This window comes from Callorhinus ursinus, unplaced genomic scaffold (genome assembly GCF_003265705.2).
Source record: "Callorhinus ursinus isolate GAN/ISIS: 27379988/994484 unplaced genomic scaffold, GSC_fseal_2.0 scaffold45, whole genome shotgun sequence".
Classification (NCBI taxonomy): Eukaryota; Metazoa; Chordata; class Mammalia; order Carnivora; family Otariidae; genus Callorhinus; species Callorhinus ursinus.
The window spans coordinates 2,296,299-2,311,305 of record NW_027397107.1 but is presented as its reverse complement, the minus strand read 5'-3'; the positions used below and the strand labels follow the sequence as shown (position 1 = coordinate 2,311,305).

General features: G+C 57.7%; 1 protein-coding gene across 1 annotated transcript in view; it reads right to left on the bottom strand.

Moving 5' to 3' along the window:
- Nucleotides 1-813: 813 nt before the first annotated feature.
- Nucleotides 814-15,007, bottom strand: part of IL16 (interleukin 16) — a 68,983-nt gene continuing 54,789 nt past the window's right edge. Inside the window, 7 exon segments of the mRNA XM_073882179.1 lie at nt 814-1,273; nt 2,912-3,034; nt 3,267-3,525; nt 5,781-5,882; nt 7,465-7,633; nt 9,145-10,237; nt 11,935-12,088. Of these exon segments, the coding sequence (XP_073738280.1) occupies nt 1,080-1,273; nt 2,912-3,034; nt 3,267-3,525; nt 5,781-5,882; nt 7,465-7,633; nt 9,145-10,237; nt 11,935-12,088 (2,094 nt within the window). The 3' untranslated portion in view covers nt 814-1,079.

The following is a 15,007-nucleotide window of genomic DNA, read 5'->3' as shown; positions in this document are numbered from 1 at the left end:
CTGCCCCAACATCCACCAGCTTGGGTGGGTCACCTGCGGTCTCCGGGTCTTGGTGCCCTCATCAGTACAATGGCACAAAAAAACCACACTGTGTAGATAGCACTGTGATTAGTAAAGACCGTGTCCACTGACCACCAGCCCGGTGCTCAGCGCGGGGTGGGTGAATGGTAGCAATATTTCATTTACGCTCTTGTACGCGTGCTGGTCCATGCTGTTGGCACACCTGCCCACGTTTTGAGTCTCACCTGTCCTGGAGTCCTTTCCCCACCACCCGGTACCACCCTAGGCCTAGGATCATGTCTCCAACCCGACCAAAACCAGCTTTGCACCTGTTTTGTGTGGTAGATTGTGTTTTCCCAAAATAGCCCCGCAGCGTCTCCCCTCGCCTTGCACCTGGGCCAGCACCCCTGATAAGGTCCAGCAGAAGATACCCTGGGGCTCCGAGCCTGGCTCATAAGAAGGACACACCTTCTACCTGGCTCTCACCCTTGCACCCAGCCGCCATGTTGTGAGGAGGCCCAGGCCCGGGGCGAGGCCCCCTGGGCGTGTCTGGGCTGACGGCCCCAGCTCAGTTCCCAGCCGACAGCCAACATCAGCTGCCAGAGGTGTGAGAGAATGACCCTCTGGGTGCTTGCAGCGCCCAGCCTTTGAGTTGCTCGGGCGGATGCCCAGGAAAGCAGCATGGCCTGTCCCCTCCGAGCCTGCCCACATGGCAGATTCGTGAGAAAAGCGAATGCTCTCTGGGGTGTGAATCATTACACCGTTAGAGGACTTGGAAAATCCGCCAAGCAGGACATGGATCTCATACCAAACTATAACATATCTGTTTTATTTACAGCACCACAGTATTATCATTACGCTCTCTAGACATAGTCTGTATTGGCCACCCTGGTGTGACTCTCTCTTCCTTTGGGGACAACCCTCTTGGCTGGGTGGCATCCCAGAAGGTCTGGACCAGGGCAGCGGCCACCAGGAAGCACATCTCTGCTTTTCCCCATCCGGGCGGGGATTAGCAGCGACCCTGAGAATTCGAGGCTGTGAGGAGCTAGGTGTTACTGGCTTTGGCACCGGTGCTTCGCCTAGGGGTCTCCGGCTGCCGTGGTCCCCTTGGCCTGCAGGCTTTTCCTCCTGATGACAATCGTGACAGGTCCGTCAGGCAACGTCTTGATGATGTTCCAGGCTTCAAACCGCGTGAGGCCCTGCATGGCCGTGCCCGCCAAGTGTAAGATTTCATCTCCTGGCTCGATTGTCTCGCTCTGCTCCGAGGCTGCCCCTGAGTGGGGGAGGAAGATAACGGGTTGCATGGGTGACCAGGGAACAAGGAGGGTTACCTCCGACCCTCAGTGTCCGAGGAGCCAGGACAGCTCGGGAGGGAACAGGGTGCCCATCCCTCGGGAGCTTGGCAGTGGGTCTGAAACGAGGCATCCTCCTCAGACGGTGACCTCGAGGTGGGCACGTCACGTCACGCTCCAGCTCTGTGGCCCTTGGGAAAGATGTAGACTATGTGTCCCCAGGGAAGGGAGGTTCTGGGCAGCCCCGAGCCCAGAGTCGGGTTGAGGAGACTTCATAGGTCATAGAGGCCTCTGGGGAGCTGCTCCCCCTCTGAGCCTCCGTGGACACCAGCCCCACACCCTGGTCCACGTGTGGTCTCTCCCCTTCCAATGAGCTCCCCAGGCACTGGGCGATGTGGGAAGGGGACTGTTGAACCTTCAAGGCGCGCTGTCTCTGAACGGTCTGGAGGGGACCCCTGCGTCCATGTAAGAGGACATCGTGTGTGGCTTTCATCTTTCATCTTTCAAAAGAGTGTTACTTTATTGTTTATATTAAAAGAGGATTTCCCATCCGTTTGATACAATGATATTCAGAAATAGTGACTAAAAGCCAATAGTAATGAGAATAAAAACCTGCTGAAATATTTCAGGCCCTGGTACCTATCAGGTGTCCTGCTCACACTGCGTGCGGGACAATCGTCCCTTTGCACCGGCCAAGAGCCCAAGGACTTGGGTAGCCAGCCGAGCTTCAGAGCTGCTAGTCCACCTTCAAAAGTCAAAAACGTCTTTCCCAGAGTTAGGGTAAACATGGATTCCTGCGGAACGCCCCCAGCGAGCCTCCGTGCCCCCAGGTCCAAACACACCCCACAGCTCTGTGTGGACGAGGAGCCCCCAGCCCCAGGGGCCGTGGTCTCTCAGCAAGTGAGAGGCTGAGCTGGGGCCGGAACCCGGGTCCCTTGACTCCTGCCCAGTGCTCTCTGCCCACAGCTCCCCACTCTGCGGTGCTGGGGTCCAGCTTGAGGAGCAGCGAAGAGTCGGTGGGAGCTGCAGGCCATTCACGATGTTCACGGGAAAACCCGAGTGATCCCCACTTTCAGCCGGCTTGCGCCTCAAGCCATGATGAACAAAATGTCAGTGTTTCGAATAAAAACAGGAGCTGTTTTTATTCAAATGGGTCCAGGATTAAGAGGAGGCGAGTGAGGCTGAGTGTGTACAAGTGGAAAGACTCTGTCCTTATTTTAAACTTTGATATTTTGTTCATTATGGATTTCATTTAATGAATCTTTAGAAATAGCGTGTTGAGATTGGCTACTGCGGGTTTGAAGGCCCCCTTCTGTGCTGCGCCTCGGGCCGTGCCTCCCCGGCGTCGTCCTAGCCCCAGCCCTGCCCAGCTGAACCAAGCCCAGGGCTCAGTCACTTGCGAGGACCCAGCGAGCAAGAAGGAGTCAGGGGGTGCCCCGAGCCGAGGAGAAAAGCTAGAAAAAGCAGAATCGAGTCCCTACGTGGCCTGCCTGCCTGCCTCCAGGAGGGCACGGGGTTGTGGGAACCTGATGTGGCCCCCAGGGTGCCCAGAAGCCTTGAGGGGGCCTGGCCCCGACACACAGCTGGAGAGGGCACAAAGACGCAGACGCACACCACACCTTTGAAAATCCTGTTCACGGTGAGAGGCTTGTCCCCGAGCAGGGAGCCCTTCCCGCCTTCCAGGCTGAAGCCCAGCCCCGCAGAGGTCTTCTGCAGCGTCACCGTGTGCACCGTGGCCTCTGCTGTGGGGGGAACACAGGGATTGTCAGGGACACTCTCCTCCAGGGCAGCACGCGAGCCGGGGAAGCCCACCTGCTGGACTGGGACCGGTGCCCACGCACGTATAAACGGACACGCGTCCCCAGCAGCCTGCCGGGCAGGCTCCGCGTGACTGAGCGGCCCCAGCAGCACCCACCCCACGTGGCCAAAGGCGATGTGGTCCACAGGGCCTCCCCCAAGCTCGGGGGCACTTACTGGAATCTGCAGAAACCTCGCTGGCCACAGAGGCTGAGGCTGAGGAATCCGTGGAGGAGTTCAGTTCAGGTGTGGCCTCCAGAGCCGGCTTCCGGGTGACAATCACGGCTTGCCTGGGGTCCCGAGCTTGGCGGAGAATGGCCAGGGCATCATTGTGTGTGGCCCCTTTGAGGGACTTGCCGTTGATGGATAGAACCTCATTGCCCTTCTGAATAGTTCCCTCCTGGGAGGCCAACCCGTTGGGGAACACTCTGTGGACCTGAGCAAACCAAAGGAAGTCAAGACCCAGGAATCACCTGGCGTCAGATCCAGATTCTTGCTGGAGGAGGATCCGGACCAGTTAGTGAAACCTAGCCACCCAGAGCAGAGATCGCCAGCGATAATGGCCAGACTGGTCCTCAGAACCCTTCCTAACACAATGCCCTAGCCACCCCTTGTGGTCTCCTTTCAGCAGAATATGTGGGATTTTTAAACATCTCATGTCTCTGCCTCTGCCTCTCTAATGAGGTCAATTCTAACGCGCATAATTAAGAGGATGGCATGACAGCGTGCACAGGCGGTCACTGAGATGAGCTACATCGTCATGGAAACCAGGCTGTCTGTTTCTCTAAGTTATTTTGGTGTCCGAAAAATTCTGTGATGCCGTCAGATGTGGCGAGGATCCCCAGGCTCCGTACGAGTCCCAAGTATGAAGCAGAAGCTCTGCTGGGCATCTGAGTCCCTCCGCCATAGTCCCTCCATGTCCAGCAAACCCTCCCCGAGTCATGGGGAAGATGGGTTTAGACAAGCCAGTGAGTGCCCAGCACGGCCCTCGGTCATGGATGGGGGCTCAACATTAGTTCTCTTGCAGTGACTCGGGAAAGGAACAGAAGTGTTCACGCACGGAGGAAGAAAGAGGAAGTCTGGTGCATATGCCTGGCCGATGTGCGCTGCTTCCTCCTGGTGTTTGAGTGGCTGCCGGGTCTCGGGGTGGCTGGCCAAATGGGGTGGCGAGAAATCACCACTTGGGGCAGACCCGAGGATCCCAAGTACTATTCTCACAGGCCAGTTCTCGCTTCTCCTCCAATAGAAAGTCAACTACACAGTCAGGAGCCCCTTTATAGGCCGCTGCTGCTTAGTGACAGAAATAGGGCCCGGGTGGTTTTATGTGCTTTTTTTGTGGTAGAGAGTCTGCTTGCAAAGACGGAAGTCGCTGCTCACACACGGGAGGCTCTGAACTGACCAATAGGAATGGGCCGGGTCACCTGCCGGGAGGTGTGGTGTGTTTCATGCTGGCTGATGATGAGCTGGAGGGTTTGTTTTCAGCTGGGCAAGGGGGTGCGTGTGAGCCCGCATATAGAATACACTGAGACAACACAGCCATCGACGAGGACAGTGCACCCCGCTTTGGAGACAGGGAGCGGCCATGTCACAGCTCGGTCCATGAGGATGGGACGGCCAGAAACCATCTGGGTCAGAAAGACACGGTGGGCAGACAGGTGGACTACTCCCCCTGCAGCTCAGACGCTGTGGGCCAGAGTCATGGGGTCCACAGGAAGAGGTGCAGGTGATGGGGGACAGCTGCCTCCCCACTCTCCCCCCAGGCTCCAGCAGATCCCCAGAGAACAGGGGCTGGACCACGCGATCCAAAGCCTCAGGGTGCAGCCTGCCTTGTGCTTTGTGAACCCTCACAGGAACTGCTTCTTTTTCTTTCCAGCATGGCCCTAGTGCCCCAACCAACCATCAGCAGCCTCTCCAGTATCCAAGCCAACTCCCCGCCCCCATCCCAGTGGGCAAATCCAGGAAAGCAGCCTCCTTTACAGGACCCGCCTTCCCGAGGTGTCCTCCTATCCAGGTGAGGCCCCTCTGCACCCAGGTGTGCTGCGCTGTGTTATGAGGGCCACGTCTTCAATCCCGGCTGTACAGCCTTTCATGAAGGCCCCTGTGACCATAAACCATTCCTGTCTAAATGTTCAGTCGCGAACAGGTTACTGGTCTCTGTCCAAAACAAGAGACATTGAATAAAATTTGCTTCTAATTTTTGTTGTTGATTTGAAATTCACGTAACATACAATGAGCCACTTTAAAGTGTACTCTTCAGTGACATTCGGTGGGTTTGAGTTTTTTAAAATGCCCCTCCAGACAGAGTTTTTTTTAAATGTCCCCCTTTAACCCCGAGAAATTCTGATCTAGCAGTCCTGGTGTGAGGCTGAGACACCTGTAACTTTTTTTTTTTTTTTTAAGGTTCCACAAGTGATTCAGATTTCGTTTGGCATATTCCAGTTGTTTGGGCTCCACAGAGACCTTCCTTGTTTGGTGAAGGATCATGATGAAGGTAGAATATGGAGTCACGTAGGTGACGTGACTAGGCTTCTTATAAAGGATGGGGTGCCAACAGCTCCCCTTCAAAATCCTGCCCAGTGGCCTGGTGCCAGCCACTTGTCTGACCCCCAGAGAGGCCCTTCCTAGCAGGTGTTCTCTCTGCTGGGGCCATTGTCTCTGGCTCTCACGTACCCCCAGCGCTGGGCCACTCACCGTGATCACTTTGTTCTCTAGATCCGCTCCTCCTGCCAGGCTGAACCCAAGGCCAGCCCCTTCCTCCTTATGCAAGATGGTGACGTGGATGCTGTCTAATTGCTGTGGAAGGAAACACATATATTAAAAACATGTGCCACGCCAGCCTGAACAATCTAAGAGGCAACGTCAGGCTGATTGGATCGCCAGGCCCAGCGTGGCCACATGCCAAGCTCTGTCCCTTCCTCAACCCTGTTCCATCATCCGGACCCAGAGTGCTGTGCTTTCTGGAGTCACAGGAAGCTCAGGAGAGAAAAGGTGTGTGGAAAGTAACAGGTGTCACTCTTTTCCCCTCCTGGCCGCCCCGCCGGCACCCACACTGGTTCGGACAGGGCTGGGTGCCACTAAGTCAGCTGGAAACCCAGCCCATTGGGGGACATGGCTCTGCCATGTTCTGCAGAGAACCAGGGAGCCCATCTCCTGTGCAGAAGAACCTGGTGCTCCATAGCAATGCAGACCCAGTGCTACCCGACGGTTCCCTTTCAACAAAGAGAGAAGCCAGATGCCCAGGTATCAATTCAGGTTTTACCATCTTTAGAATATAATAATTGTAGCAGTCACCACGCAGACCAAATAAAATACACCTACAGGTCCACGTGGCTCTCGGGCCACCAATTTGTACCTTGGTGCTAGGGAATAACCTTACCTCAAAGGATTCCCTTGCTCTGACACCGCGAGAGCTCCTGGAGTGCAGCTGTGACTCTGTGATCCCTTGACTGGGAGTCCCCAAGACCCAGGGGGATGAGGGGACCGCTCCACCCCCCTCTGCCCCCAGCATCGGCCCAGATCTCCCCACTTTGACCCAAGTATCAGGTTACCTGCTCTTGCCCAGCAGAAAAACAAATGGCCTCCCAGTGACACCCTAGACGAGACAGCTCTTTGTTTTTGACACAACACTTTTGACCCTGTTATTCTGTGTGAATGAAGAGCTGGGGGATGATGGTCCCAGGGTCCGGGTGATGAGTGAATCGCAGCCCAGAGCATCAGCCTGAGCCAACACCTTGACCTTGGGAATTTCAGCTATGATGGCTCTATGCTTTCACCCCAGTCTGGATGATTCTGGTGCAAAAAGCCATTGCAGATCTGGGACGACCCAGGAGGGGCAAGCCCTTGAGCTGGTGCTCATCTGAGCTGAGCTGACCTCAGCTCTGCCTGGCCACTTCCTCTCCTCACATCTTTGGGGTGTGCTCAGGAGCATATGGGAAGTGGGACTTTCACAATGACTTGAGTGAAACGGTGCGGCCCGGGGGGGGGCGGGTTGCGAGCCCTGGGATCGATCACTTCTCCCTGTGCAGGGGAAGTTTCCGCGGTGAGAGCTCGTAACACGTGGCTGCTTATAACAGGACGCTCCCGTGAAGCAAGCATCTCCCTGGACACGCACGTCTGGCCAGCAACCCGTGGGATGGAGACGTGGCACAGAACTTAGAGAAAGAAAACTCTTGAGCCCTACCTTTCTCACCTACAAAATGGTTGAAAAGATGCAATAAGCCAATGATTAAAAGCACTTTATAAGCTACAAAGCTTCCTTTGAGTGGCGGGTCTTCCTGTGGTCCAGTGACACAATGTCCCCCTCCCAGGGGCAGGACCGTGGGGGCCGCTTCTGCATCCCCTCTGGCCACTGTAAGTGCTTACAAAGGAAGCCTACCTTTAACGTCGCTTCATCTAGAACCTTCACTTCCTCGATGAGCTTCTTTAATTCCTCGGAGCTCAGCAGGGAGATGACCGATTGGCCAGACTGAGGGGAGCTGTGGTCCCAGCTGTCAGCTTCTGTGGGCTCCCCGAGCCCCTCTGTGTACTCTCTCAGCTCTGAAAGGCTTTCATAGAGAAACAGCACACGGTACGAATCAGAATATTAATAGGAGCTCACGATCATTGTGTAATCACTCTGTTCCAGGCATGGGGCTAGGCACCGACGTGCATTCTGTAATCTGATGTAACAAATCTGAGTAGATGCCAGCATCCCTCCACCGAAGCCATCAGGACATTGAGGCTTATGGAGGGTGTACCTTGTCTGCGCTCACACGGCTGTGAAATGCCCAGATCCGGGATTCACGATCACAGATCATGGTGTGTCGGACTCCCGGTCAGGGTTTCCCAATGTCAGCACCTCACCCCAGAGTACAGCGGATGCTTTGGACAGTTGGGCCCCAACACTGCAGTCAGATCATGGCCATGGTACCTCGCACACTCACCCCTGCGCTCCTTCCCGCCTGCCCTCAGCACCTCCGTACCCCCCGCCATTATTAGCACCTAATAACCACAAGTGGTGCCCACGCACCCAGCAACTGGCCTTCCTTTTCCTTTGGAACGTACTTTGATATCTCTGTAGCCAGCTTTTTTTCAGCTACGCCTCCTACTTTGCAGGAAACTGTGGTTTCAATGAGAAGACATTTTTCTTCCCTCTGATGGGCAGACCTTTACTACCAGCAGGTGAAGAGATCCCGCGGCAGAGTACATTCTGATGGTGAGCCTCGCAGTTCCGACTGGAGAATCGCTTCTCAGCCAGAGAGAGCCAGCTCCTGGAAAACCTCAACTTTACGGGGCGCCTCTACATCTGACCGGCTCCCAGGAGCTACCCATGGGTCGGTCTGGCTCTTGAGACCCTGCTCTAGATGTGTGTTCCAGGCTCACTCCTGTTCCCTCCCAGGCTGTCTGCTGGGGCTGGAACATGAAACATCAGGGTCAGTGGGTCTCAAACCTTTCTCAGCAGTCTAAGAATAAGAAGTAAAGCTGGTAAACAATTCTCAGAGTTGTTCTAATTCAAGGCAGGACCTCATCCCACAGTGGGAGCCCCGGGGAACTGGAGCCCCACTCACCCAGTTTTTTGGAGCAGGTCCTGCGCACCTCCTAATCTCAGCTGAAGGGCAAACTGAGCATGAGGAACCTGCTCGTGGTCAGGGAGTCAGCGCCGGAGCTGGGACTGGGTCCTAGACATCCTAACGCCCAGTCCAGGGGCCAGAAGCCATGTAGAGAGTATGTGTGGATTGCTTCGGGGAGTCAGGCGGGGAGAGGGTCATCCTCTCCCGGCTCCAGTCTGAACTTCCTGAGCAGGAGCGGGACACGTGTGATGTGCATTCGCTTTCCAAACCTCCATGGGCCACCCACCGGGGACCACCAGCGCCTCCCCACCCCCAGACCAGGGGTTGTGAAACTCCTCCTTCATACGGAGGGTGTAATGCACATGCACATGCCCAGGAAAGAACAGGTAGAACAATCCCTTAGAGTACCCGAGACATTGTTTTAAATAAAGTTATGCGCGGTTATGAAAGAAAGACGAGAAAGAACAGGAAGACAGGAAGCTGCAGGAGATCCTGGGCACACTCACTTCAGCGAGAAGCCTGTGTCCGAGGCAGGAGCTTCTGCAGAACTGTTCACAGCTGGGGCGTCCCCAGCCAACAACGCGGGAGAACCCCCTTCCTTGGGGCTGCAGGGAGCCTGGCCCCAGGAGATGGAAGATGGAAGGCACAGCAGGGACTTCATGACCGCCGATGACACTTGGCTGCTGATGGAATAGAGCCTGCTGGTCTTCTCATCCAGCGGCTTCATCTCCCAGGACTGGGTCCTGGACAGGGGGAAGCTCCGCGCCCGCTGACCCGGCATCTTGACAACGGGGCCTTGGGGCTCCTCAGTCTGCGTGGACAACAGCCTCGAGAGAGGGTCGGGGTCAGGGAGGGGGCTTTTCTGACTGGACTGCCGTCCTGGCACAGGGTACCCCGACACACCGGGCTCACGGGTCTTGGAGGAGGTGGGTGAGCCCCGCGGCAGGTGCTCTTGCTCTGGTGGTGGCGCCTGGACGCTGGGGGCGGCCCCTCGGCCCGAGAGGCCAGCGACCTGTCCTCCCGCTTGTTCCCCAGGAGCCTGTGCCGCTTCCCCCCAGGAGGCCTGGAGGCTCAGTCTCTGCGTTCCTCTGTTGGGCAGCTGCGAGGAGCCAAAGGTTTCAAAGGAGCTGATCCTCTGTTGGATGGAGGAGGAGAAGGTCCGAGTGGGTGGCCCCGGGCGCTCCCGGGACGCGGGGCTCGGCTGGGCCGGGGAGGCCACATCAGGCAGCCGCCTCGGCTCCGGGGCACGCGTCCTCAGACTTTTCAAGCTTTGGCGAAACCAGGCTGGCTTGGGGGCCACGGGGGGACCCTTCTTCACGGTGCCGCTGTCCACCGACTTGTAAGCTTTGGGAGCACCGCCCGTGGCATCCGGCTTGGGTGGCGTCCCGTCTGGGTGGCCCTGCACCCCGTCTTCTTCACCCAGACCGACGCTGGGTGGCAGAGGCATGTGGCCGTGGTTCTCGCTCATGATGGGACTAAATAGGTTTTTGATGCAGTCAGAAATTCTAACCCAGGGGTCTTCAGTGGTGATATCAAGGCTATAGTCCATCCGAGCCTGCCTCTTAAGGAGTGGATGTTTGACTGGGGATGTTTGAATCCCTGGGGAGCAGAAACAAGGCCAAAGCTGAGCATGACACCCCTGTCCTCGTTTCAGAGCTAGATAGCAAGGAGCGTTCTGGGGGAGGAGACCAGCCCATGTGCTGGGCCCTGGTTGGGGGAGCAGCTACCCCCCCCCCCCCCTGGTACCATTCTCTGCACCACAGAACCAAGACTTAGCTTCTCTGCATTTTAGAGCTGGAAGGGTCTGCAGAGAATATCTGGGCCCATCTCTGGTATTTCACACCTGAGAAATCCAACATTCACCCGGGTAAGGGATCACCTGTTGGCACAGCCAGGGCGAGACCCCGCGTCTCCTGATTCTTAGTGTCCTTTCCACTGCACTAAAGCAACCTGCTCATAAGTCATTGCAAATTTAAAAGCCAAAGTAATTTTTGTACCTTTTAAGACTTGTAAGCCCAAAGGTCCCAGATTGGTGGCCATTTTTGCTTTCAACCACCCATCTCATTAAAAAGCACTGTCCAAGTGCATGCCTTCAGACGGGACACACCCCAGCTCACCTCGGTTCTTAACCCCCCTCTCGTTGCTCAGCCTCTTACATATCTGTGCATCCCCTCTAGAAAGGTGGGGAGACTCTCTTACCCGGAGACAGAGCGAGGCCGGCCCCCGAGCCCCACGCAGCCAAGACGCCAAGTGGACGTGGACCCTCCCGTGGCCCCCTGGTCTGATCTTGCCCTGGTGAAGAGTATGCTGCTCTGGATTTGTGCTCTGGGGGATGCTTAATACCCGGAAGCAGCCCAGCGTGAGGAGGACTGACCTCTGCTGTCCCCCGTCTCGGGGCGGGGCCTCCAGGGAAGCAAACCGTGACAGCATTAAGCCTCCAAGGTATTGGAGATGCTCTGCACAATCCGGAAGAACTGTGTGGTTACTATGCATTCTGGGGCTTTGCCGGGGGGCCCCAGGCCTCTCAGCCCGGTTCTGCATTTATCCGTTGCTCTGTTGCAAGGGGCTATCCTAAAGCTCCGTAGTCAGAGGTCCTGCCAGCAAGCCCTTGGCACACGGGGGTGAGGCACTCTTGCGAGCAGAGTACCGGGCTATTCTCTGCTGTGTTCCTCAATTGGGGTGACTAAGGGAAGGGAGAGTGGAGGAAGGGAGCCCACCACTATGGGGTACCTGCTCAGGGCGAGATGGGCCAGATGTTTCCACTCACAACGGCCCTTCCCGACCCTCCGGGAGCCACACATGCACGTTTCATGGAGCGTTTCTCCAACAGGCATATGGTGGGTAGCCACGGCTGCTGGGGAGCTCCTTCATGGCCCGACCTGGTTTGCCCCTCTCTCTGTCCCTCTGTGCCTCCTTCCCTCCAGCACCTAGCACGGCGCCTCAGGAAGCTAGCATTCGCCAGCCTCACGGACACAGCGCCCACCCAAGAAGAACGCGATGCTGCATCCTCAGCCTGGGACACGCTGGATGCCGCCTGCTGGAATGCCGTCCCCCTCCGTCCTCACGCCAACTGCCCGGACCGAGCCTCTCCACGGCATCACCGGTCCGACCACGGGGTCCCCAGTCTGGCAGCGCCCCCCCCATCCTGCCGCCCGGGCACTTCGGGGCTCCTGCCTGCTCACCAACCTGCACAGCCCTCTGTCCTCAGCGCAAACCCACATCCTTACCTCATTCCGGGACCTTAACCCAGAAGGTCCTTCCTTCCTGCCTTCGGGAAGCCCGAGCTGAAAGCCTACCTGGGCTGCCTCCTCTCCTCCCGGGCTCGGCCTCCGAGCAGGGTGGCGTCGGCGGGCCCGCCGCAGGCCCTGGGGAACAGGCAAGGGCGCGGGGGGCTCTCCCCGCCGAGTCTTCCTGTGGCAATGGTGGCGGTGGCAGCTGCTCTCCGGCTTCCTGTGGTGTAAACAGGAAGCGAGGCCACGTGAAAACGGTGGCCTCCAGCCGTGAGAGGCCAGGCGCACGCGGGCTGGCACCGGAGAGCCCGCGCCCAGCTGCTCCCATGACGGGCTCCCCGGTGGCTCTGCACACGGGGGCCCCTTCCTCGCCGGCGCTGCCTGCTCGCCGGACACCCGAGGGCCCCCGCGGCTTCCAGGGAGCCCGCGTCCTGCACACACCTCCTCCTTGCCGAGCGTCAAGGCCCTGGGTCCCGTGTGACAGGGACACGAAGCTTGGGGTGTGGAGGGTGGCTGCCTCCAGGTGAAGCCCTGCCCCGGGGAGGGGGAGAGCCGGCACCTGGCCTTCGCAAACATAAGGTGAGAACACTCGGAGACGAGTGCGAATCAGTCCCTTCCCGCACGGCTCTCCATCACAAGCACAGCGCAAGGATGCCAGGCCCTCGGGACCTGCACCCCGGCTGCCCTCTGCCGCACCTGCCATGGCCTGGTCAGTCCCTGGCAGGCGTGTTCTCCCCACGGAACCCGGATGCGGTCTCAAGCTCCTTCATGACACAGCCTTGGAAGGAGCCGGACCGACCCCCAAGCACCCGTCTCCTACTGGCCTGGAGTTTGCATCCGGCAGCACCAAGAGGCCGCCAGGGCCCCAAGGAAGCAGAGGGGTGAATGAGGCTTCCTAGAGAGATGCTTTTTGTCTGGGTCTTGAGCAAAGAGTATGAATTTCCCAGACAGAGAAGCAGAAGGGAGTGCTCTGGAGAGCAGGACATGGTGAGAGGGACAAGCATGACGCCGGGCCAGGCAAGAAGGAGAAGTGTCATCACAGGGACGCTTCCATGTTGGCCCATCTGCAGGAGCAATGCCTGGTGACTCTGTGGTGGCCTCCGTGTTTGTTCTTTCATTCCAGAAGCAGGTGGAATGACAGGCTGCCTGTTTCACAAGGCTGCAGGCTTCCTCCCCAGAGGAAGGAAAGAAGGGGGAATAAATGCATCGCTTGGGACTAAAACAGAAATGGCAGACGTCTGTGGCCCGAGATGAACATCTACGTTGGCAATAAACGTTCCCTGACAGACAGCTACAGGAGCTAGAAATGGGTTCACAGAGCCTTGTCCCCCACCCCAAGGTCCCCTTTGGAGACCTGAGCTCAGGGAGAGCCTTGGGAAATACAGGGAGACCAAGCAACTCAGGAACCACTGGGCTCCTTGAACTAGTCCTTTGAAGAAGCAAGGCTTGGCCATGGCATTTGGAGCTCGAAATACTAGGCCGGTGGCATCTGAGACCCTAATCACACAGGAAAGATGATACGTGGCTGGAATTCAGCTTTGCTCACTTGGGAGCTCCGTAGGGTGACATTTGTCTACACCCGTGAATTGCTGACACTCTTACAGGCTGACACTCTGGTACCAACCACGGTAATCAAAGCCACTTTGCCTCTTGGAACAGACACGAAGGCGTTTTGTTGTTTCGTTAACAAACTGGTATTATACCCTCTTTGTGGGAGGGTTGTTTTTTTTTTTTTCTTAATTAGCCCCCAAAATAAATCCAAGTTTACTCAAATTTCTCTGAAAGCTACTTTGAGCTGCTTCCCCAGCACAGTGCTCCGTGAGTGGGGGGGGGGGGGGGGAGAAAGGAAAGAAGTGTGGGCTTACAGGGCAGTCAGGGGTTCCAGCCCAAGGGATGGTCTGAGCTGATTTCCTCGAAGGGAGAGAACTGGTCTTTTGTTGAAGGAAATATCCCGAGGGTCATTTTGGTTGTGCAGGTGACATCCCCAGGAGTCACAGGATGGGAAAGATTTGGGGGTTGTCCCGGAGAGAAAAGGCTGCCGCAGGGGAGGGCAAAAGGGAGGGACAGGCCAAGGAGAGACACGTCCAGTGAGAAATCCCCAGAAATGGTCGAGGAGCCTTGAGCAGGGAGGTCCAGCCTTGCTTCCTGGTTTTGTCCTTTCTCTGGGACTCCGAGTCCCAGGAGAAGTAGGTCTTGCAGCTCGTGCTGCTGAGACGGGCCTGCTGGCCCCCTGGGATCGGGCGGAGGGACAGAGAAGGGGCCACGGGGGAGGCCGCACAGCAGACCTCAGCCCGGGGAAAGCTGCTCAGAGGGAGTGCCCATGCCCAAGCCCCCTGCCAGCCCTTCCTGCAGAAACCCCGCTTCTCCCTCCAGCCAGGCGCCCGTCTATGGCCCGGCCTAGCCAGGGACCCCCAGGGTATCGGAGGGAAGCCCTGCAGCCAGTAGACCTCCCCTGGCAAAGCCCCTCCTCCTTTCCCGAGTGTCCGGGAGCAAAGCGAAAAGCCTGGCTTCTCCGCCTGCCTGTTCCTTGCTTGTCCTTCCGGACCCAAAGGGGGAGGCAGCATTGGCTTAAAGCTGGAGGCGGGGGAAGGGACCCACAGCGAGGAGCTCATCAGGCCAGCAGCTAAGCAGCCACATCCGCGCTCTGGGCAGGACCCGCTTCCTTGTCACCAGCTGCCTCCCCTCCCACCACTTCCCCCTCCCACTCACCGCCTTCCTCCCCCCACCTCCCCACCCCACCACTCCGGCCTTCTTCCCCTCCTGCTTGGTCAAGCCCCATGCCAGGCCGTTGGGGGAACGTCCCGGGGACCCTGCTGCCACCTGCGTGGCCACGGCAGCTGCTGGGGTCTGGGCTGACAAAGGCGGTGGAGCCTGGCGGTCAAGCCACTGGTGGAGGGAGCTGGAGCTCGGGGACCCTTCGTGACCGCGCGCCTCGCCCCCGGGGGAGGGAGGAGGGTAGGACTGAACTGGGGCAGTGGCCGCGTGGTGCTCCGCACAGGGCCTGGGCATAAAGATGCCCAAGCTGCAGCTGCTGCCTGGCCGCTGGTGGACCTTCTTCTAAGGGGGTGGCACAGGCGGCAGGGGAAGGAAGCCGAGGTCTTTCATGGATGTGCTGGAAGACTAATCACAGCTACGATTA